This window comes from Paramisgurnus dabryanus, chromosome 12 (genome assembly GCF_030506205.2).
Source record: "Paramisgurnus dabryanus chromosome 12, PD_genome_1.1, whole genome shotgun sequence".
Classification (NCBI taxonomy): domain Eukaryota; kingdom Metazoa; phylum Chordata; class Actinopteri; order Cypriniformes; family Cobitidae; genus Paramisgurnus; species Paramisgurnus dabryanus.
In genome coordinates, this window is record NC_133348.1 from 18,664,987 (window position 1) to 18,689,190 (window position 24,204).

At 38.4% G+C, this 24,204-nt stretch overlaps 2 protein-coding genes across 5 annotated transcripts in view; one reads left to right on the forward strand and one right to left on the reverse strand.

Moving 5' to 3' along the window:
- akap12b (A kinase (PRKA) anchor protein 12b) overlaps positions 1 to 14,715 on the forward strand; it is a 51,148-nt gene extending 36,433 nt beyond the window's left edge. Inside the window, exons 1-3 of one of the 2 annotated variants that reach the window (XM_065257010.1) lie at positions 2,113 to 2,345; positions 6,956 to 11,512; positions 13,061 to 14,715. In XM_065257010.1, the coding sequence (XP_065113082.1) occupies positions 2,321 to 2,345; positions 6,956 to 11,508 (4,578 nt within the window). In that variant the 5' untranslated portion in view covers positions 2,113 to 2,320 and the 3' untranslated portion in view covers positions 11,509 to 11,512; positions 13,061 to 14,715. Of the gene's footprint in view, positions 1 to 2,112; positions 2,346 to 6,955; positions 11,513 to 13,060 lie in introns of those variants that run through there. The other variant, XM_065257009.2, reaches the window with a different exon arrangement.
- Positions 14,716 to 15,556: 841 nt separating this feature from the next.
- zbtb2b (zinc finger and BTB domain containing 2b) overlaps positions 15,557 to 24,204 on the reverse strand; it is a 32,357-nt gene continuing 23,709 nt past the window's right edge. The window contains exons 1-3 of one of the 3 annotated variants that reach the window (XM_065257018.2): positions 22,979 to 23,540; positions 21,359 to 21,539; positions 15,557 to 18,836 (exon numbers count right to left, since the gene is read on the reverse strand). In XM_065257018.2, the coding sequence (XP_065113090.1) occupies positions 17,414 to 18,836; positions 21,359 to 21,531 (1,596 nt within the window). In that variant the 5' untranslated portion in view covers positions 21,532 to 21,539; positions 22,979 to 23,540 and the 3' untranslated portion in view covers positions 15,557 to 17,413. Of the gene's footprint in view, positions 18,837 to 21,358; positions 21,540 to 22,520; positions 22,949 to 22,978; positions 23,541 to 24,204 lie in introns of those variants that run through there. The other 2 variants (XM_065257019.2, XM_073811424.1) reach the window with 2 other exon arrangements.

Genomic DNA, 24,204 nt, shown 5'->3' on the forward strand with positions numbered 1-24,204 from the left:
TTTTGATGAACACGAAGGAAGATATTTGTAAAAAGTTGTGGTTTGTAACCAAACCATTCATGAGCCCCATTCACTTCCATAGTATTATTTTTCCTACTATGGAAGTGAATTGTGCTCACGATCGGTTTGGTTACAAACATTCCTCAAAATATCTTTTTTTGCGTTCATCAGAAAAAAAAATGTATACAGGTTTGTAACAACATAAGAGTGAGTCAATGATGACAGAATTTTCATTTTTGGGTGTACTATCCCTTTAAAAAGTTAAGTGCAACAAGGAATTTTTACAGTGTGGTCACCGTATTTAATAGTACAGTACCACAATTAGTTACCCAATTGAAATGTTTCTCATTATCTTGTAATTTTGTTATCTGAAAGTGTATGCCTTAATGTTTAAAATACTTTTGTAGACAAAATATATTTGTGCTCTACTTTGGTTAATTTATTTCTTTAGAAAACGAAAATATTATTTTAAAATGTTTGAAAAAATATTGCAATATTTTCAAAATGGAGGAAAATCTAATCAAAAGGCAGTCAGTAATAGCCCATAATAAATGAAAATTCCTTCATTGCTGTTTTAAAAGTATGGCAGTGGGCTGTGGTTCTCAAACTGGGGGCCCCGAGATGGTGCTAGGCGGGCCCAGTTTTATGACATTTTATAAAATAGATTAATTTATCATGAATTATGTGTAATTAAACCTAAAAAAATAAGGCTACTAACCGCACTACTTTGAATAATTTAATATGTTTTGTTTAATTAAAATTTTAAGTTTTAGAACTGTTTTTGGCATACATTTTCTTTGGGGGAGGCCACAAAGGAATGTACTGTACACAAGAGGGGCATCATGCTTAAAAAGTGTGAGAACCACTGTCTTGGGCTGAAACCTCAAAAAGCTGAGTGGCAAAATGCCAAGAGTACAATTTTGCAAATTCTAGGCAAAGGATGGCTATTTTGGAGATGCTAAAATATACCCCTTTATTTTGGATGCTTTTAGTCACAACATAAGTTACAATTGTGCATTTCCGTAGTTTGATAAGTCTACTATTATTCTCAAGTGTGGACAAATATAAATAAAGAATTTGAGTAGGTGTTTATGTAACTGAATAAGAATGTGCCCATCAGAGCCATCAGTTTAATAAGCTTAAGAGAAAAATACCATCTTAACATAATTTGTTTCTGCATATCCTGGTGGCTCCAGACCAAACTGGATTAAAGTGGCTATCACCCATTCAGAGGAAGAATCTACCTGGAATTCACACATTCCATAGGAACAATAGCAAGGTGTGAGATCTGATTAAACCCCTCTTTTCTAAGGAATTTCACTGGCATTATTCAACCATCCTCCTTCAACAAAAGTTCAATGAACAAGACGACGCCATACACCAGTTTACACTGAATGAACCATTAGCACACATTGAAGTGAAAAGCTCATTACTATAGTGCTAGATGTTCCAGGAAGCAAATTAGAAATTTACATGTATTTACTAATTGTGTGTGTGTGTCCAGGCAAGGACATAATTTTTAACCCTATAAATGAACTGAGCATTTATTTTACAAAAGTACAATATAAGACTGCATGTATCTTTAGGCTTTATTTTAGGCTAATGGATTAAGGTAGAACATGATGCAGAGAGATAAAACAAGACCTGAGGGAGATGATGCAGAACAAGAATAGTATATAACAGAACATATTGTAGATGTCCTCGTCTTACCCCCAGTCAACCTTAAAGACATATGGAAACTGTTGAGAGATAATGAAAGAAGAGATGGAGCTCTGCAAAACATCACATAATGAAATCCATTTGATAAAGTGTGTGTAACCCTCTATTCACACATACGCACACCCTTTAACTATGCATTGACAAAATCTGTCGCTTTGCATGGGGAAAAAATCTAAATGTTGGAGTTTGTAGTGGGTGGAGGAAGTGAAGAGTGTAGGGGAGTGGAGGAGGAAAGAGGAGGGAAATTCATTCAGTAGAGTGGGGCAGTGAACAGCTGACAAAAGCTGAGGAGGGGCAGTGGGGTGGGGTGCGGGGGGCTGCAATAGGGTGGGGTGGTCTCACATAGGACATGTGTCAGTGTCTGTTGAAATGTGTGTTACCCTCCCGCTCCGCTCACTTTTACTCAGAAACTCAGAAGAGAGGACTTCCCTCCAAACAGGCTCAGAAGAGAGAGAGAGGACAGGAGAAACTAGTGCAGCCAATCAGATACTTACAGTTTCAGAGGAAGTGGGAGTTCAGAAAGCATCACTGTTTCAGTATTTAAACAACTTGATTTAAACAATTCTTTTATTTTTGGAGAAGTCATCACAAAGGTTTTGACATGCTTGGGACAATAACTCTAACAGGTAAGATGCATCTAAAACTAATGGTTGATATTTTGGGGGGCATTTGGGGTTTAAAAATTCTGCTTATAAGTGAGTTTTATGATTATTAGGTCATGTTATTTTATTCAATATTTTGTAAAGTTTGTGGGTAAATTTAAGAGTCTATGGCATCATTGTGTAAAGGGTGTTGTTCTCAGATTCTTAAATCTGTATCTGTACCTCAGGAGGCTGCTTTGAATTAATTTCCCCTGAGTATTGTATAGTCGTATCTCAAGGTAACTTTTTTGTACAAGTATATGTGCGAATGTGTGTTTGCTTTAATAGAATTTCGGTAACTTTAGCAATTTCATAACTGTTTCAAAGTAAAATATTTAAGAAATTGATTCACTGGCAGGGAAGGGTTCCAGTTTTTTAGAAAGTCAGATTGTCATTCATTGATTGAAGCACCAACCCCATTAGATTTATGCAGTCTCAGAAAGAAGATCAACCTCAGCTTGTTGGGTTTATTCGTGTACTTTATGGTATTTTTGAAAGTGTCCAGTGCTGATGGGCTTCAGGGGTCTCAGATGTTCTTCTTGTGAGGAATTTTAATTAGTTTTGTAAGCCTCTCAGATCTTGGTCAGGGTTCTGTGGCGTCACAATAGGTGGTATGGGTGTATGGAGTTGATTACCTGCTGCAGAGAGACTTCAGAGAGTGTTTTGATAAGCTGGAAATGTATATAAGGAATTTGTTTAGATATTTTGTCTTGATTGGTATCGTATGTCTTTCTTTAATTGACTTGCTAGACTTTAATGTGCAACAGTTTATTGATGTCCTCAACATATAGAACCCCTTTTTAGTAGTAAGTAGAAGTTCCAGTTTAAAGCATTGTTTTTAACTTAATATTTCTTGTATCTATTTCAAATATATTCTGAATATCATTTTAATCAGAATCAATAAAATCTTGACTGATCCATGTTCACGCCTCTCTCAATGGGAACTGTAGTGTAGTTATTTACTGTCGGAGGTGGGGCATTGGGCTCCGTAGGGGCCGACAGTCAGTCTATCGCAGAGTCCTTCTGCAACTTACCAAAACTCTCTTACTCTTCTAATGAACAGCCTATATTTGCATGTAACAACAAGTGGTGGGGGTTGTTGACCGTTACTAAAGACCCCCTCATCTTAACAAACATCCACCCTGCCCCCATCTCCACAGAAACCCCAACTATCACACCACTGTGATTTCAGATGGCATCCGCCCCCACCCATTCCAAAAAGCTCATCTATGGTTATCCACACATTAGAAGCCACAACAGACGCGCCATCGAATTCCTAGGCTCGAATTTCCCCAGTCAGAGACATCACTGAGACAAAAGCAAATGTATTGCGACTGGGTGGCTACAGCAAGCTTTTGGCCCGTTTTGTCTCTGTTTTAGACTCACAAACAAATACACCCCCTAACAAACAGAGCCTCCCTGTCTCCAGCTGTGTAAGGCAACTGCAACAAGTCTTTTTGCATGAGAATGTGTGTCCTACAAACACTACAACAGTGTAAGCAGAAACCTCTGGGATCACATTCAGGAGACATCTGTAATGTAGTAATAATGAATTGAGAACATATAGTTACTTTTGCGTATATCTGAAGTGCTGTTGATTGCATATCCCAAAAACAGCATGTCTGCATGATTCAGAGAAGTTTTCTAGTTTTTTATGTTTGCAGGCCCATTTTAAATGTTTGCATAAAGCATTAAAGTACTGCTAAAATGCACACACATCAATATTTTACCAAAGTAAGCTCTTGGTTTGTTTGTTTTATCATCAAGAATGAGTCATTTCTGTCACTCTACATGACCTCCCATAATGCCCTCTGCTCATAATACAACCAAGATTTTTTCATGGTAGTTTCAGTACTATGGCAGACAATAGTGTAGGGCCCCCACCCATTTTAGCCAAAGCAGGAAAAACTAGGGCCCCATTGTGAGACAAAGGGAACAGCACAATACAATCTTCCTAAGCTAAAGTTTAGGATTTGGTTTGGTTTGCAGGGGGTGGTTAGCTGTATTATGGGGGAAGGGGATACAGTTGCACCCATTTTCAACATAGAATTGTGGTAATAGTTTGGTGCCTCCTTATTTTAAACCAATAGAAAATGAATCAATATAATAGATATTTCACATGTACAAACCACAGCATTTAACAAGACATTTACATTAAATTTATGCATTTGGAAGATGCTCTTACTTACACTGTAAAAATTGTATCTAGTTTTACAGCTGTTTGCCAGTAATTTAATGTAGCTTTAAATGTATGTTATTTACTGGCAAGAGTTTGTTCAAAGTTAAATGAGCATTAAACATTAACAAGTTTAAAAAACTATAAAATAACAGCCTCATGCAAAGCATTCTGGGAACCAGAAATCCTCATCCCTTTTTCTCTTCAGATTTTGGTTCCCAGAATGCTTTGCATGATGCTGTTATTTTAGTTTGATTCTGTAAAGATAAAGACTTGTTAATGTTAACTGTTCATTTAACTTTGAACAAACTCTTGTCGGTAAATAACATAAATTTAAATGTACACTGCAAAAACATTTGTCTTGTTTTCAGTAAAAATCTTTAAAAAGTCTTAAATTAAGATGCTTTTTCTTGATGAGCAAAATGACCCAAAGAAAATAAGTTTCGTTATTAGACCAAAAATATAAAATTTAAGTGATTTTGTGCATAAAACAAGCAAAAAAAATCTGCCAATGGGGGTAAGCAATTTTTTCTAGAATTTAAATATTAAAATATTAAACATTTTCATGATTTTTTGCTTACCCCATTGGCAGATTTTTTGCTTGTTTTATGCACAAAATCACTTAAATTTGATATTTTTGGTCTAATAACTAGACTTATTTTCTTTGGGTCATTTTGCTCATTAAGAAAAAGCATCTTAATTTAAGAATTTTTAGATATTTTTACTGAAAACAAGACAAAAATACTAAGATTTTTTTCTTGAAAATCATTGTTTAGCAGTGTACAGTAAGTTACTGGCTAACAGCTGCCTGTAATACTGTAATTTCTACAGAAATTTTTAACAGTGTATCCAAAGCAACAAGGTATACATTTTATCAGTATGTGTGTTCCTTGGATCGAACCCACAATGCTCTGCCACTGAGCTACGTAAACAGCAGCACTATTTTAATTTGATGACTCTGTAAATTTGAAGCCTTTTGTTTAGTGTACGATTATGCTTAATCTTATTTATTACAAGTCACGTGTAAAATAGTAATTGACAAACACATTTTAGAGCAGCATATAAATCATTTTGGTCTCTTCTCTGTCGCACCTTTATCTCAACCCGTGTCATTCAGGAATGTAGGAAGCCAAGTAATGCAATATCCTCACATTAAAAATGCTTGGAATTTGTTTTTAAAGTCACTGGGTGGGTTTGCAGACCCCAGAGCAAGCAGAGCCAGATGTGAACGGTCCTTTGCTAGGTTGGATGTCAAAGGGAAACTGGGCCTCTAGGAGGCCCACATCACTTACGAACCCGACTCCCCATTCCTAGCCCCACACCCTTATATCCAACCCACTCCTGTCAAAACACAGATAGACAAGGCAGGAATTTAAGACATGAGTTTGTGTGTGTTCTTGTTTATCCCACCTGTCATTTAAGTTGTTACATTTTGGCTTGGGTGCTTAGGAATTGGGCACATGAGCAGGAGGATTAAAAAATAAGGATTTATAACAGATAAATGACAACAGACCTCCCCTTCCTTATGTGTTTGTGGTTTTTTAATAAATCAGATCAGTGTCTTTGGCAGTGCAGCCTGCATAACTGTGAAGCTTACTACATGGAAATTTCCCGTCGTAGCCTTGATGCTGAATGTTGTCATCATCAGCTTATATTTTCGGTCGTTGCTCACAGGAAAGAGTCCAGCACATGTAAACTTCATATCAAATTTCCCTGGTATGCTTTATTAAATCTGTATGGGGGGGTGAAAATATTTTTGCACGTTTTCTAGAAATATGGCTCTGATTTCCCGAAAGGCCTCAACCCTCCATCTTGAATTAATTATACGACTAGATCATGTATATTGCTTTTATTACTCTGATTTGTTTTTTTTTTCACTTGGCTTTTGGCAGTTCATAGAAGATGAAAGGGGTTTTATAAGGCATTTTTCTTTAATTTCATAAATCATAATTTATCATATTTTTCATTTTATGAATTTTATACCCTGCAAAAAATAACTTTATGTAGTATTTTTATCTTGTTTTTAGTACAAATATCTAAAATTTCTTAAATCAAGATGTATTTTCTTAATGAGCAAAATGACCTTAGATAAGTCTAATTTTTAGACAAAAATATACAATTTAAGTGAATTTGTACTTAAAACAAGCAAAAATGGGGTGAGAATTTTTTTTCTTAAAAGTGTTTAAGAAAAATAGAAATCTTATTTCAAGATTTTTTTTCTTACCCCATTGGCAGATATTTTTGCTTGTTTTAAGCACAAATTCACTTAAATTAAAAAACTAGACTTATTTTCTTCTAAATAAGAAAGTCATTTTTGCAGTGTATCATGCAAATTGATGTAAATGTTGTATGTTTATTGATTTTCTAATTAAAAATAATTAAGATATTTTACTGAAACTTGTATGTTTTTTCATTGCAGTTGGCCAGACGGACACCATCTCCCAAAAAGAAGAAAGTACTGATACAATTGAGGTGCATCAGGAAGAGGCTGCCCCACAGGTTAATGGAGAGAAAGGAGATGATTCTGCAAATGCAGATGAAATTACTACCATAGAAGAGAAGGCAGTAGAGGAAAAACAAGAGGAGGCCAATGAGGTGGGCTTCAAAAAGATCTTCCGCTTTGTTGGATTCAAGTTTACACTGAAGAAGGATAAGAATGAGAAGACTGAACCTGTCCAGCTGCTGACAGTGAAGGAAACAGATGGTGGTGCACAAGATCCAGCTTCTGAAGAAATTAAAGAGGAACTTACAACAGAGGAAGCTAAATCTGTGGAAGAGAAATCACCAGAAACAACAGAGAAAGAACAAGAGACAGCAGCTGAAGATGTGACTGTTAAAGCAGTGGAAACAACAGACAAACCTGCAGAAGATGCAGCAGCAGAGGCCGAAAAAAGCAGTGATGATGTGCCAGAGAAATCTGCAGAGGAAATGGAGGTAACCCCAGAGAAAGAGCCAGAACCAGAAGTGCAAACTGAATCTACAAGTCCACTCTCTGAAGAGACACAGAGTCCCTTCAGGAGATTTTTCACTCAGGGAATCTTTTCCAACCTGCGCAAGAAGACAAGCTTCAAGAAGCCCAAAGATGAGGAACCAGTGAAGGAAAAGTCTACAGAGGAGGAAATTAAGGAATGTGAGGAAATAGCAGGGGATGCTGTTGATGGTACAGAGAAAGCGGAGGTGGATGCAGAGAAAGTACCAGTTGATGCCGAGCAGAAAGAGGAGCCAGCAGAAATTAAAACTGAAGCTGACACAGCTGAAATTGCTTCCACTGACACAGAGGAGCAAAAGGATCTTAAAGTAGAGGCTGAGGCTGCAAGTGAAGCTGAAACTGTGGCTGAAACTGAAACTGCTGAAGCTCCTGCTGCTGAAACTGCTGATGATGCACAGCCCATCGAAGATGCAAAGCCAACAAATGACAAGCCAGATGTCTCTGAAGTAGTGACCACTGAGGCTGAAATCCTGTCATCCCAGGAGAAAGCTAAGCCTCAGGGAAGCCCACTCAAGAAGCTCTTTACAGGAGCAGGTCTGAAAAAGCTGTCATCCAAAAAACAGAAGAATAAGAAAGAAGCAGAATCAAAGCAAACAGAATCAAGCGAACAAGCTGCTGAACAAATCCAGTCATCCACTGAGTCAGCTGAACCCCAGAAACCTGATAGTGGAGCATCTTCTCCAGAGGAATCTGTTGAGCATGTTGTAGAGGAGGTAAAGCAAGCTGAAATGGCTCAAGCTGCGGAGCTTGAGGGTGAACAAGTCACTTCTGACAGTGAGAAGAAGAAAGATGGAATTCTACCCTGGTCATCTTTCAAAAAACTAGTCACTCCGAAAAAACGTGTCAAAAGGCCTTCTGAGAGTGAAGATGAGGCACCTGCAGACAAACCTAAATCTTCTACCCTGTCGTCAACTGAGAGTGCCAGTGCCGTACTTGATGACAAAACTGATGAGCCTAAACCTTCTGAAGAAGCACCATCTGAGTCTAAAGAAGAAACACAGGTAGATTCTAAGGATGAGGCAAAACCTGAGAAGGCCGAACCAGTTGCAGAGGAGCCAAAAAGAAAAATGGATACCTCTGTTTCCTGGGAAGCTCTTATTTGTGTGGGGTCATCTAAAAAACGGGCCAGGAAGACTTCTGATTCTGATGATGAGGAACCTAAAATTGAGGAAGAAGTGCAGCAGGTTGAAGAGGAGCAGGTGAAGACCACTGAGTCACCTGTTGTAAGTTCAGGTGAAGCTGACCATGAGAATTTGGCATCCTCACCTGAACCGGAGGAAGAGCTTGTTTCCACTTGGGAGTCCTTCAAGAGGCTGGTCACCCATAGAAAGAAACCAAAAGGAGAAGCTGATGAAGCCTCAGGCCCAGAGCAGCCAATGTCTGACAGTGAAATCCCCAAAGAAGAATCCTCTTTTTCTTTGAGGAAACTGATTCCACGTAGGAAAAAGAAGTCTGATGGTAAACATGACAAAGTCTCATCTGACGTTGGCTCTGCAGAGGATGACTCTGACACTCCAGCAGTGGTGCCTCTGTCAGAATATGACAGTGAAACCGCTCCAGAAGTTGCTGTTAAGGCAGAGGAGGTGAAGGAGGAAAGTGCACCAGTGACTCAGTTAAAGGCCCCAGCTGAAGACAGATCACCATCATGGATCTCAACTGCTGTGGAAAATATTGAGGATGCGATAGAAGGAAATCAACTAAGTGACATACCTGAAGAGGGAGACACCGCTGCCACACCTAAATCCGCTGACAGCACCATTGCTGAAGATGTTGTTGAGCTCACATCAGAGGCTGTTACTGCTCTTGAACAAGTAGAGGAAACAGAAATGGTTTCTGCTGTTTCACGTGTTACATCATCACCAGTTACATCAGGTGAGACAACTCCTGTCCCAGGTGATAATGTGGAGAAAAAGACTGAGGCAGTATTACAGGAAGCCGTTGAGACGATCACTGTTACCACAGGTGCCATGACTGTCACCATGACTGAGGAGCAAGAGATAAATGTTGTTTCCACAACTGATCCTATTCAAGTTGAGTCAGCTACCAAGGAAGAGAAAACCATATTGGTTGTTCATGAGAAAACTGAGGCAACAACCATTTGCACCGGCCTTGACACTAAAGAAATACAGGTGGTGGAACAGGAGAGCCTCTCAAAGTCTTCGGTAGAGTCTATCACAGTTGTTAGCCAGGTACTAGTCACAGAGATGGCTGTAGAAGACAAAATTGAAAAGCTTGAAAAGGCCAGCGTGACTGAGGATGAAGTTCTCGAGGCTCAGGTGAGTGAAGTTCAGACAGACCTTAAAGATGAGCCTCAAATAACTTTAGAAAATGCTGTTGAGGAAAAAGTGCAGTTTGAAGAGGTGAAAGAAGAACCTGCAGCAGAGACTGTCACTGACATTCAAGAAGTAGCAGCAGTTAAGCTTGCAGTAATCAATGCAGTACAGCAGGAGCCAGAAATTCTTGAAGAGCCAGTGGTAGCTGAAGAAACCCCCAGCGTTGAGGCTGAAGGTCCTGTTGAACCAACTATTGAAGAGTCAATCTGTGCCAAAACTGTAGAGGTCACTGAAGTTGCTGTTGCTGAAGGTGAGAAGATGCAAGTACTGGAGGATGTTAAAGAGTCAGTTGCCAGTGTTGAGGTAGCACCTGTTGAGGGTGTATCGATAGTTGTAACAGATGAGGTCACGGCAACCCTTCCAGATGTACCTGCTGCTGAAACCGCAAAGGAAGATCCCATTCCTGTTATTGCTCCCTCTGAAGAATTTGCAGTCATCAAAGAAACTGTATGTGTTATAAGCTCAACATCTGAGACATCCCAGACAGCAGTGCTAGCACAGGAAACAATTATGGAAAAAGTTCCCCTTGTTATTCCCACTGGTGACCACAAAATTCAGGTTATAGTGAATGATGTAGATGTTGTCTCTGCTCAAGGAGAAGTTGAGGGTGACATTGAAGTGGCCTCAACAAGAGTTACTGTTGTAGTGGAGGAAGCTTGTGACAGTGTGTTAGAAGAAACTGAACTGGTACAGGCAAACCAAGTAACAGAAGCAGAAATCATTGAGAAACAAAGCAGTGTCATTGTGCAGGAGGTCATTCAAAATGTTGTTGAGAACTTTGTGGAAACACATGAGGATAAAAAGGATGCTGAGGAAGTAAAGAGCTGTGCCGCATCAGTGGTAGTCAAGCTTGAAGAGCCTCCAGCGGCTCCTGAAATAATCAAGGAACAACCCACAACAGACGTTTCAGAGGAAAAAACATCACTAGAGGAACCAAGTACTTCTGAGACTCTCTGCAAAGATGATGAACAAACTCGTATTATCATTGAGAAACCAACTATAACAGTCAGTGAAGCTGCGTTGATTGCAGAAACAGTCCCGGTGTCTCTCACAGGTGAAATCTCAGTTCAAAGTGAGGAGGTTGTAACAGTTTCTGTGACAACTGTGCATCAAGAAATAGAGGTAACAAAAAGCGAAATTGATCTTAAGCAGGCAGAAGAGAAGACATGCGAAGAACAGTGTAGTGAGACCACAGAAAGTAAAGATGGAAAAAGTCAAGTCGAGGCCACTGAGACACCAGCTTCAGCAGCCACACCAGAGGAAAAGTGCCCGACTACTGAAACAACTGCTGTTGTAGGTGCAAGTCAAGAAGAGTTGGTGGCTGAAGAGTGTCAAGTGGCGAAGGAGGTACAGATTGAATCAGCACAGGAATTCGATGTTGGTGTCGTTAATGTAATAAATGCAGTCAGTGAACCTGTTCAAGACCCAGAGACAGTAGAAGACAGGCTTAAAAAAGACTTGAAAGATCCCCATACAAAAGCTTCAACACAGGACTCTAAAAACCAGGTAGAATCCGCAGATCCAGATTGTCAAAAGGCAGATGCTGCCAAACAGGAGATTGATGCTGAGGAGACGGCAGATGCCATTGCAGTGGAGGAGGTGGCGAATGACATTGAACCCGTGTCCACAGATGTTGTCACAGTGTCATGAGCAGGTTAGTCTTTATCTTTTATTTTTTCAAATACACAGAAAAAAATTACTCATTCAATTTACTAATTTTTTAAAGGTAAGTTTAAATGTACATAAAAAAAATTTTTGTTTAAATGTAGCTTAAATAAATTGATTTCAACCAATTACCTTAAAAAATTGAGTAAATTGAATTAATAATTTTTTCAGTGTAATATCAATTGCAAAACAAAATAAAATATATGGTAATATACTGTAAAATATTATAATAAAAAATTAATAACCTATTTTTAGGTTTTGTCCATCACAAACCTTTATCAAATATTTTCCAAGGTGCCTTTTTAAAAACATCAGTAGGTCTTAGTTTTATAAGGGGTGGATTTGCATTCGGCGAGATGAAAAAGCTTTTGTTCGATGTACCAGTAACCAAGGGACCTTCGATATCAAAGCAGGAATGCCGCAGCCTGACCCTTCACTTTGTATGCCGAGTCTTAAAGCGAAGCTGTGTGAAGAAAGATGAACTTGTGCTGAAAGACCGAGTAAAATTCACCCTGGCCCACCCCCTCCCTAATGCACAACCTCTTATTCTCTTCCCCTCATCAAAGCCTTCAATATGTCGTTTAATAAGATACACTTTGTATCCGATCACTTAAACACAATACTCCGTAGTCCCATAACAAAATGGAATTGATTGGTTAATTGATTGGAAAATCGGTATAAAGAAGAATGAGCAAATATAATAGAATACAAATAAAATAAATATTTTGCTGCAGATACAACAAAATGATTTTTGGTAGACTGAAGGGTAATAATGTTCTAGGAGCACTAAATAAAAGGTAATATCAAGTCATGTTTATGTGACCCTGTCCAGGCTAAAGTCTTATAATATATTAAGATAAGGAGCATCTAATTTATAATAGCATGATCAAAAAAATGACTTTAGCTGTGTTTTCACTAACTGGATCACATATTTTAATAAATATTATTACAATAGCAGTAAAAAAATAAAACCATATCAGTATTACTCAGTGCCTATTATTTTTATTATTCACTAAAGTGACCAAAATGGGAACGGGGAGAGGAGAGCTGGGTGTGTCTGCTAAATGTTTGATGAGTGCTAATGCAGCACTGCAGTAGAGCAGTGTCAGGTGAAATATAGCAGCACAGCTTGAGCTTTGGTGCAGAAACCTCTCTCACTTTCCTCTTTGCCTTGGTGACTTGTGCTGAGTCATAAAAGCTGAGTGAGACGGAGGGGTGGAGGGACTAAAGCTGATGAACTCCAGATGGAAAGAGCAATTGGTACATTCATGTGAAAAGATGAGCGAAAGTGTGATATAGGATGTGGACAGTAGTGTGGTATGTTAATTGATTTAAAAAGCTGAGAGAAGAGCAGAAACTGTACAAGATTCGTTATTAGAAGCATTACAGAAGAGATCCATTTAATTACACATGTGCATACATTTTTATAATCTTTAACATGACATGAGTGTATATCTCTATTGTTAAAAGATTACATTTTTATAGCATTTCTGGTTCACTGTTGTTTCATCACCACTCTCCTTCATTTCTATTTCAGTCTGCATGCAAGAAGCGGTCACATGACTGGGAATTCAGAGCTTTCCGGAAAGCAGGATGTGAGAGGCTACCATGGAGGACACTAAGAGATGTTGCTCTGTCCCAGAGCCCCCAGAGACTGAAGGCCATTCTCTTTTTCTATCTCTCTCTCCATTAATCCGTCCATTCTTTTGTCCCTCATTCCAAATTTCCCATCATATCACTGAGGTCTTTCGCCTCTATGGACTCACTATGGGATCAACCCACCCTCCATCATTTTTCTATATTTTGCCAAATTGCATCAAATGTCATTTTATCTCATCTGTGACTTTTGCAATGAACATTTTTATTTTTTATTAGTTGTTCAACCATGCTTGTGTTGAATGGAGAGAATATGTATGCGTGGTTGTTGTATGAGTGTGGTGTTGGAGTAGGAGGGTTTATTTGTTTTTTTGTATATTGTATTTATATCTTAAATATTCACTCAACCCTCTCAAACACATTCTAACATTTTTAAAAAACTATTCCTTGGCAGATGATTTCATGATGATGTAAAAGTATTATTTAGACTAGTAATGCTAACAAACATGGTACAGATGCGCTACAGCTTTCGCAAACAACAAAGTTCAGTGGCTGTGGAGTCAAAATCCATCAGCCATTACTCATTCTCACTGTAGGTAAATCACTTGTGAGTCTCATACTGTGAAATGTTAAGTCTGTCGATCATGTACAATCACAATGAACAATCTCACCTGCGATCATGCGTGAGATTTTAAGTTTGTGGTACCCTGTGAAATAGATTATGTTGATAAACACCTGCATGAGTAGGGAATGTTTAGTAAGGACATTTTATTGTCTCCAACATACATCTGCACTTCACTGTTTTATGGCCTCAGTTTCAACTACTAGAAAGAATCTAAGCTGGTTCAAAACTAAATTGTGATGGAATTGTGCATAAGATTACAGACTAATACAGACTGGGGAGTTGCAATGGCACCTTCTATTGGTGACCTTTGCAGGATTTATAGTGTAGTGATACGTAAAATGATGATTTTAATTTACAGATACGTGAGTGTTCAGTAATATAGTTTTGAACATTTTTTGCAATCCTAATCTCCATATCAGTGACTGTTATTTCTTTAAAATGCCTTTTTGGGTGTGTAATGTCAAAACCATTATGCTGGCAGGAGTGGACCATAGGGTCCATGGCAAGAATTTCACAAATAATATTAAATGCATCAAGAAGATGGGTTGCAAACTGTAAAAATGTAGTGTAATTCATTAATTAACATTTAATTTGGTGGACATTTGCTTTTGATCACTCAAAATAGATGCAGGTCAACTTTCAAGATCAAATTACAGAAACTACATAGAGGATGCATGAAAATAGAAAATCAGCTCTGCTACTGTCACGCCTTGAATGAAAAGCCAACTCACATTTTTTCTTAGCTTTTATAATACTGTCTACTGTGAAGCTCTTTAACATTTGTACAAATTGTATACCTATCTACCTTAAGTCATATTGTAATATTAACAAATAACCAATGAAAACATTAAGGAATGTTGTATACCAGTAGCATGAACCTCACATATTCTTTTTGTATTCTTCAAGCTGTTAATAGTATGGATACAAAATCATGTCTATATTTCATTCAAATAAAGTTAGTGTAAAGCAGGCCGGACTGTCTAACGTTTTATTACGGTTTTGTTTGTGCACAGAAGAATAAATTAATTTTCATAAGCACAATTTCATTTTCAAACTGGGTTGAAATACAATAGAGTATTTATTATTGTTTGGTGTTGAGTAACTTTTTAGGGGTGGTGTGGTACCACTTAAAAAAAGCAATGGCACCATCTTGTGGAACAAAAAGTCACTTTTGTGAAACCTGTTTACATTTTTATAACAGTATTAAAGGTCCCGTTCTTTCTGTGTTTTTGAAGCTTTGATTGTGTTTACAGTGCGCAATATGTGTTCAAGTTTGACGTGTAAAAAAACGCGGTATTTTTCACACAATTTACTTATCTGTTTAGCGTTGTTTTCACTTTCCTCAAAACGGGCTGATGTCTTCCTTGTTATATGAAGATCTCCTTCAGAAATATGTAACAAGTTCTGATTGTGTAGTTTGTTTAGTGTGTTGTAATTCGATAGCAGCTTGCCGTTAGCTTAGCTGGCGACTGACGTATTCTTGCAGGCGGAGTTTAGTCAAAAAACTGTTCTACTGACGTCATTTAAAGCAGGAAGTAGAGGGCTGAAGTCCAAACCGGTGTCATGAAATTCTGTTAAAGAAAATAAATCGCCTCGCGTTGAACTTTGACTTTTATCATTTTACAGGTATTATTTATGCTATTATAGCAACATTACACACTAACTCTGGTTTAAAAAATTGGATCAGAAAGAAAATGACCTTTAATTCCTAATAAAAATAATTGTTTGCCTTTCTGATTATAGGTATAGATTTTAAATATTGCTGTCTGTGCCAAAAAATCCATTTTATGATGTTAAAGAAAAACCCACTACTCAAAAAAACAAGAATTTATTGTTCATTATTCACAATGAAAATGCAAAGAACATTTTTTCCAGAGACAACATTTCATTTTTCATGTCCCTGAGGAGAGAGAGATCACAGTATGCTTGCCGTGGCTTTGGGGTTTGTGCGCTTGAGGGAGGGCGGAGGGGATTTACCTTATTCACTCCCTACAACTGCCTCAAAGAGCAACAACTTGCATATGTACAAATCATCAAAAGCTGTAACAACGTCACATCAAGAACATACATAAGGAGGCCTTGGCCAAATATATTTTAGTCACAATAAAACAAAAAATGTTGTAACAAAATGATTAGAAATCAAATGATTATTCCTGGGATTTCATTAGCTATTCAGTAGTAACTTATCTCACAGTGCCCTATTAAAAATATATAAGTCTTTACTAATTAAAACATGGAAAAATATTTAGCACTGAACGCACATAGCCCTGATTTAAAACAATAAAAGTTTCCTGATATAGAGCACAAGTATCTTTAAAGTAGTCAGGGTTGTTTAGTAGATATCAGTGCCGAGCATGACCTCGCCGTCAGTGTCAATACAATAAACACACAGACAGCCAATTAAATGAAAACAAATATACAAACACCTGTGCTACGCTAAAATGCATAATATTCTGGAATAAATGCAATTAACAATGTACAACTTTTGTGATTATAAAATTCTTTGTCAATACATTGTATATAAAATTAGAAAAGTTATACAAAACTCAAAAATAAGGAATTTAAGAGCGTATTCAAGCAAATAATTTGATGGCAGGAAAAAAAATCATACAAAAAAATGACAAACATCCGAATTCAAGCAATTTTATGTACATGTGTGTGTGTATGGTTTGCCCACAGTGTTGACTAAATTCACATACAACAGCTTTGAAGAGCGTGTTGAATAAACACAGCACAACTGTAAACATGTTTAACCACAATAAAACAACTGAACCTGGTTGACACGAGCCTGCTGCACTGCAACAATCACTGCTTATGATACAAAAGATGTTTTACAGTAAGGATGTTTATCATGTAATGGCACCGAAAAACAACACTGTTAAAAAATGGCAATGTGAAAATACAAAAAAGAAGCAAGTGGGGTCATTAACTCCAATATGAAATTATATTCTGCACTGCATAAATGAAGTTTGTCTGCACTTACGCCTAACCCAAAGCATATACAAAAGTTAGAAAACAGTGTCAGACAAAATCTTTGAGAAGAATGCGATTGTTTGGAGGTGTTTGATCTTTACCTTTAAACATAAATAATCGATGCAAATTTCGGGTAAGTCTCAAACTGGTCTAACTGGTTGAGGTAGTGAAGGATACTTGTTCTTAAAACCAAGGCCCACACTTAAATGATATACTGACATATTCAGATTATATATTTTTCAAGAGGCCAAGATATCACGCTCCCAGCATGATTTCATTAACGTTAAATAACCAAAGCCATCCTATTGTCTAGTTTTGTCACTGCGGCAATTTGGATTCCAACAGTTCACTACATCCTTTTCCTGTAGACAGTTAGACAGAGGAAGAAATTTAACCACAAACGCAACCTGTGCGCCCCATGTAAATTGTATTACCCAAGTAAATGAATAAAAATCTTTAACATATAATGAAGTGAAAAGTAACCAAATACTAAAAATATAACAAGCTAATTTACGAACATTAGTTCCTGTGTAAAACCGAAAAGTACTTTTCAGTAGAAGTCTCAGGCTCCCTGATATAAAATAAAAAAAAAACAAATCACCAAAATTTTCTATCTGTACTGTTAGCTTAACTTGATAATTTACCCACAAACAAATCAAATGCAATACATTAACAAGAAACACTATGAATGTGGAACTACTCCACAAACACTTCCTCAGTTTTGATAGGTGTGATCAACGGCCCACCGCTGGAGGAATCAGAGCCTTCATCTTTGGCCAGGTTGTCACTGTTCAGCCCAGTGATCCCCATTCCCATACCTGCCCCCTGATTGAAGCACAAGTGTTTGATGACCTCATTGGGACTAGAGAAGGTCATTTCACATATATTGCATTTGTACGGTCTCCCTGATGAGCCCAAAAACAGCGCCTCCATCTGGCTGGAGTCATCTGCTGCACACAGCTCCATGCTCTGCCGGTCCACCATGGTGTACGCCGGCTCCGAGCCCTGATTCACGCAGACGTGCCGCGCTGCCTGATTGGCTCGGCAGAAGCTCTTTCCGCAGGCGCTGCAGCGGTACGGCTTGCCCGTGTGGATATACATGTGCTCTCTCCAGTGGCTCTTTTGGATAAACTTTCGGCCACAAGTGGAACACTCGTACTTCCTTCTCTTCACTTCCCTCTCCATGTCCGTCACACCCTCTAGGTTGTCGATGTCAGCTATGTCGGATGGAGGAGGCGTGTCTGCCTGGGGCTGTGCTGCACAAAGGCCGACTGCTGTTGTAGACATTGCCATGGCGGTTTCAGCGTGCAGCGAGTCTTTAGAGTATAGATGCTGCTCGCTGTCACTGGCAATGTCTACAATGGGGGTGGCGGCGTTTGCTTCACTACCTCTAAAACCTTCTTCCCCCTCAGGCGTGGCAGCTCCTCCGGTTGCCATGGGAGAAGCTGCACCACCCGACTCCAACACAAGGGGGAGCATAGACTGTGTGTGTAAAAGCAGGTGCTCTCTTAAGGCGAGCCGCTGGGTAAAGCGGCCTCCACAAATGTGGCACGTGTAATGCTTCCTGAAAGAGGAACTTCTTCTCATGATGCTGGGTTTTACGTGCAGAATCGTGTTGGAACTCGGAGAACAAGATGGGGCCTCGCCTGCAGATGTTTCCGTTTCGGTAGCCTCCCTCACAAACTGACTGGTGCTCGCAGACGCCTCTCCATCGGTTTCTGACAGAGGATACTTGTGCTTGGATCCAGACCGTATCAGCGAGTTAGTTTTGTTTGTGGTAACACACTTCCCGTCCAGCAAACCGCTGCCATCCAAGTCAAACGGAGAAGACAAATGCGTTCTCGCCGAGAGACGATTTGTGTGCATGCCTTGCTGGTCTGATATTTGAATGCCGTAAAGAGAGGATGAGAGGGGAAAGCTTATGTCGGGATGAACCTGATTTGAATGGTTAGCTAGACTTGCCTCCTGGATGAGGGGGTAAGCATGGAGAAACTTCACGCCCTGCTCCAGACGAGCCGGGTCAATAAGCTGCGTTGCCAGTTTGCCAGTATACATCAGGTTAAGGAGGTAGCTGAAGATGTCTGGCTGAATGTCAGCAGGCTTCAAGCGAACACAGTCACTGGTTGAGAGATGAAAAATAACAAAGATTCAATATTGATCTTAGCACCATTATGATATTTTTGTTGTGCCTGACTATCTATCTAAAAAACAAATCATCTACTTCATTCATGTACTTAATTAGACCAAACAGTAAACCAATATAAAATGTGACCCTGTCTGTGACAACCATTATAGTTCACCCAAAAATGAAAATTCTGTCATCATGCATAGACTCTCGTATTGTTCTGAACCTGTATGAGATTTTCTTTATTCTGTTGAAGACAAAAGAAGATATTTTCATAACTGATGGTAACCACATAGTTGATGGTATCCATTGACTTCCATAGTATTTGTTTTTCCTACTATGGAAGTGAAGTTTTTGAGGACAATAAAATATTCTATTCTATATAATATACATTTTCTGTGGTTTCTTTTAGGTATTTTATTTAAAATGCTTTGAAATAATGCAACATTGTAAAAAGAGTCACACTGAAAAAAAGTTGGGTTATTTAACCCAGGCTTGGGAAAATATTGGAAAAACACACTGATGTTGTTGTTACCCAACCATGTGTTATAATAAACCAGCAGTTGGGATGAAATAACCCAGCATTGGGTACATTTTAACCCCTCAGGGTGTTCTGTCCAATATTAACACAACGCTGGGTTGAAAATAACCTAGTCTAAAAAATAAACTTTCATATATATGATTAATTTCATATATATGTGACCCTGGACCACAAGATAACCATAAAAGTAAATGTTTCAAACTGAGATTTATAAATCATTTGAAAGCGAACTAACTAACTAACTAAATAAAAGACTATTTGAAAATCTAGAATCTGAAGGTGCAAAATGTTGTGAAAATTGCATTTAAAGTTGAAAATGCATGAAAATAAAATTAAAACTTGTTTTGTTTTGGAATATTGTATTTTTTTACAAATGATTTGTCTGTGTGCTTCATTATTATTTTTAAAAATTCATGTGCCCTCATAATCTTTAATCAAAAACGCAAATCTCCTCTCCTCCTTAAAACGATCTCTCTGTACTTCCGGTCATCTGGGGCATGTTCAAGTTCAAAACGGTGCGCAACGTTTTGCTACGGTTTCCGGGTTGAAAGACAGGTTTCCTGGAAACATCCCTGTGCAACAGGGTTTAAGATATGTTTTCTCTTGTTTATTGGGTGTGTCAGAACTGCAGTCCAATCAGCAGCAACATGTAAATAAACCATGCGATGCTAAAGAGACAGCTCGCACAATGGGTTTAAGTTGCATTGTAGTCTTTCATTCTGGACATCAAGTGCAGTGACTGTAACATCAAGGGTATTTTACAGTGTTAAATATGCATTTATAACTATTTCTTCGGGGTCCGGAAACATTTAAGAAAGAACACAAAGAATGGCCTTCTCAGCTATCGTAGTTGCAACTCTTGCGTCATTAGAACCGTGTGTTCAATGCATCACCATTTCTGTTTAAAAAACATTGTGCAACGTTTTGTCGGGGCTGAATGCAACCGTATAGCAGATGGGCGGGGTCCAGTAGACGATCACTGCAATTAGCAATTAGCAACACAACCCAACTTCAAACTATCCAATCAGATCTCCATGGACAAACTCAAATCCAGCCCTGCCTTATTTCATTTCAGAAGCCGGTTTCACTCGGATATACGTCACCACAGGGAAAATCAGGCAATCACTACTTGCGTTTCATGGCGACTTTAAATGAAGTCCTTAGCAACACATATTACTAATGATAAATTCATATTTGATATATTTATGGTAGGACATTTACTACATATCCCATGGAACATGATCTTTACTTAATATCCTAATGATTTTTGCCATTAAAACAAATCTGTAATTTTGACCCATACAATTTACTTTTGGTTATTGCCACAAATATACCTGTGCTACTTATGACTGGTTTTGTGGTCCACTGTAGGTGAAATTAGATTATATTATTAAATCGCCATTAGCTGCTTTCAGATGGAGCGGCATTTACTACACAGAGCTGTAGTTCACAGAGAAGCTAAGCAAAATCACGTTCATAATCTAGGAAAATCGACTCTGATAATCTATACGATTTTGTCTAGCTTCTCTGTGAACTACAGCTCTGTGTAGTAAATGCCGCTCCATCTGAAAGCAGCTTATGGCAATTTAATATACTAATCAAGGAACCGGCTTTACTGATATATGCGCATGAGAATCGCAGACGATTTTTTTTCTTTGCACAGCCGTAGGTGAAATCCACGCTATTAGGAGCATCAAAGTTTGATTTCATTCATTGATTTTAATCTTTGACATGGCCTTACTCAGTCAATCAATATTAAAGATATCAATGAAACACAGAATGTTCTTTACATTATTTGGGAGGATTTTACATACAAAACAGTATATCACAAAAAAAATGACTTTACCTGTTTTTTTCTGACAGGGTCACATATATTTTTAAACCACTTACACAAAAATTATTTAGTCTGTGTCAAAACTGACTTTCAAAAGGGCAAAAGTATGATCTTTTAGTTGATTAAAAGTGTGTTTCTTACCTATCCTGGTGTATAAATAGCATTCTGAAGTAATTCGAGAATGCGGCCAGTACGGCCTTGTGTGCTTTGAAGAAGACGTCACCGATGGCGACTGTGCAGTCACACAGGAAGCCAAACTCCCTCTGTGCGTTGAGCTGCTGAAGAAGGATAAGACCATGATTGGCCAGCTCCATACTTCCACCTACAGAAAAAAGTTGTGAGGTCAATGATGAGAGTCAACTTCCTGTATACTGAAGACCACAATGCACCACAAGATTAAACAGACTCGCTGAATGAAAGCCTGTATGCTGTCTTTTCACATTGGTCTTAAACCGCAGTCCTACATAAAAACCCAACATTGTAAAATTAAGTAAAATGTCTATTTAACCTAAGGTATGCATTATAATGTCTCGAACTATTCCACTCAATCTATAAGTACAATTTGTGTAAAACTATTAAGAGGACACTAATTGCAGTGCTTCCAAGGCACTAGTAGCCAGTTGGCCACAGATGTTCAGAGACATAAACCTGACAACACAGCTTGAACAAAGCAGGGGAAACCTCTGAACATTGAACCTTGTTCTCAAAGCTTGACTTGTGAGGTCATTAACCCGCATCTACCATGACCAGCTCTACAACATATGTGCCTGGGACGTCCACTTTCTTATGTCCATTACCCTAAAGGTCAATCACAGGCTTTGTGTGTCGCATGACTGGCCCTTCAGACAGCATTCCTGAGGCTACGTGCACTCAAGCCCTAATGAGTGGAGAACGGATGTTTCAAGTCCCTCTCACAGTACTTTGATGTCACACACTGGTCAGACTGCACAGCCGGCATGAAGTCAAACACACCCAAAGTTTCCGACATTATGCCAGCAGCTTTGACAGCATAGGCTGCAATGTCACATAACTGTGCATGAGGACCATTCATCATTTCCTAATTTGTTATTTATTTATTCAGCAATTGTTATATTTTTTTTATATGAGCATGATTATTGTCTTGCTTACTGTTTATGTGACTGCAATAAATAATGCAATTCAAGCAACCCCAATGGTTTTAGCATTTAAACTAAAATGTTCAGAGAATATAAACAAGGCACATTTCTCCAAACAGTTTATTAAACTGAAGTCAAAATATACAAAACAACCATTGCACTTCCCTTTTCATAGATAAAACATTCACCTTTTTGATTTTACAGTTCTCAATAATCCAACTCTACACCAACAGTTTTGCTCTCGCTGTGGTGGCTCCGCCCAATACGGAGACACGTGGAACGGACAGCTCTCCCGCAGAGACCGACCACTTCCGCAATCTGTTTTCTTCGCAAATAGAAAATAAACCGTCAAAACTGAAACGAGAACGACTGATACGATCAACCCGTAAACGTCGTGCCTAACCAGTACACGATCCAACAATATTATCGTAAATACAATCCGAAAACTAGCATAATAACAGCCATACAAACCCAGAATGGAGGTTATCCGCTCCGCGAAAGGCAAAAATAAACGGAGCTCTCGAAACGGACACGCACACCCGCACGCGGGGGGAAGGGGTGGTCACAGAATAAATGTACTTTTAAAACTAACCCAGAAATCAAAAAGGAAACGATAAAGATTGATGGGTGTTGGCACACAACGTACCTTTTCTCCGTTCGATCGCGTGGAGTTTGGCGAGTTGTCTGCTACCGGGGGATTTGTCCGTTGGGCACGCAGCTGCTCTGTTCCTCTCAGACGCAGCATTGGCGGCGATGGTCGTCGGTGTTTTCCGGTCGGGTTACGTTACAATCACATGACTGTCTAAAAGGGCTTAAAAACAGCGGTTGTAAAACCCACTTCCCTGGGATGCCTAAACAAACGGTCTGTTGGCGGTAGTGAACTGCTGAACGTTACGACGAGTTTGTCTGTGTGTTTACGGTGAGGCGGCGATGAATGTCGACCGGTCGTTCAAGAACGATGAAATGTTTCGCTGGTGAACGCAAAAACGGAATTTGGTGGCGTTGCATATAGCCGTAGGTCACCCGACCCACCCCCACGTGAAGATAACGTATCGAGACAGATACACACGAGATGTACATTTGCATTTCGGTTGACATACGCGGCACTTTTTCAGCGAAATGAAATGGGCACATGAGAAAACTAATTTGAAGTGACAATAAACTTAATTATGCGTAATTTTTAGGATTATGAAGCAGCTTATTTCAATTGTTTTAAATATGTGAGCACATGTTTAAAAAATAAATAATATTTAAATATGTAATCGAACAAACACTTGATGTTGAAGTTACTACAACAACCCACGTTATTGTGGTGTTTACTATAAAGTTTATCACTATAGTTAATATATAGTTAGAATAGATATGCCTATTTTTACTACAGTAAATGCTAAAAGTATAATTTTTTCTTCATGTGGTAACAATTACTATTGCAATATTATGATGGGGTTGCTAATGCATTGACGATTAATAATATATAATTTATTTTCATCGGAAATGATTTCAGAAAATTGTAGCCTATTTTTCCAATATCAAAAGAAATGATTAGTGCTGTAAATGTACCATAAAAAATAAAATAGATAGCATTGACACAAATGAGCTGTAAATAATCAAACGTATTCTGTATATCCAGTTTATGGCATCAGATAGTCTATCATAATGTGTTTTCACTAATCGAACAATCTGATATCAGTGAGAACATATTGGGAAAAACTACCCTGACCTTGAGTTGAAACATTGTTTCTATAGGTTTATTTTTTAATCATGCCTTAGTCTTAAAATAGCTGCATTTAGTTGTAAGCTACATTATTTTACTTTCCTAGAAATCATTGTAATAAATGATTAACTTTAACTGTACAAAATTTGTTTAATGCT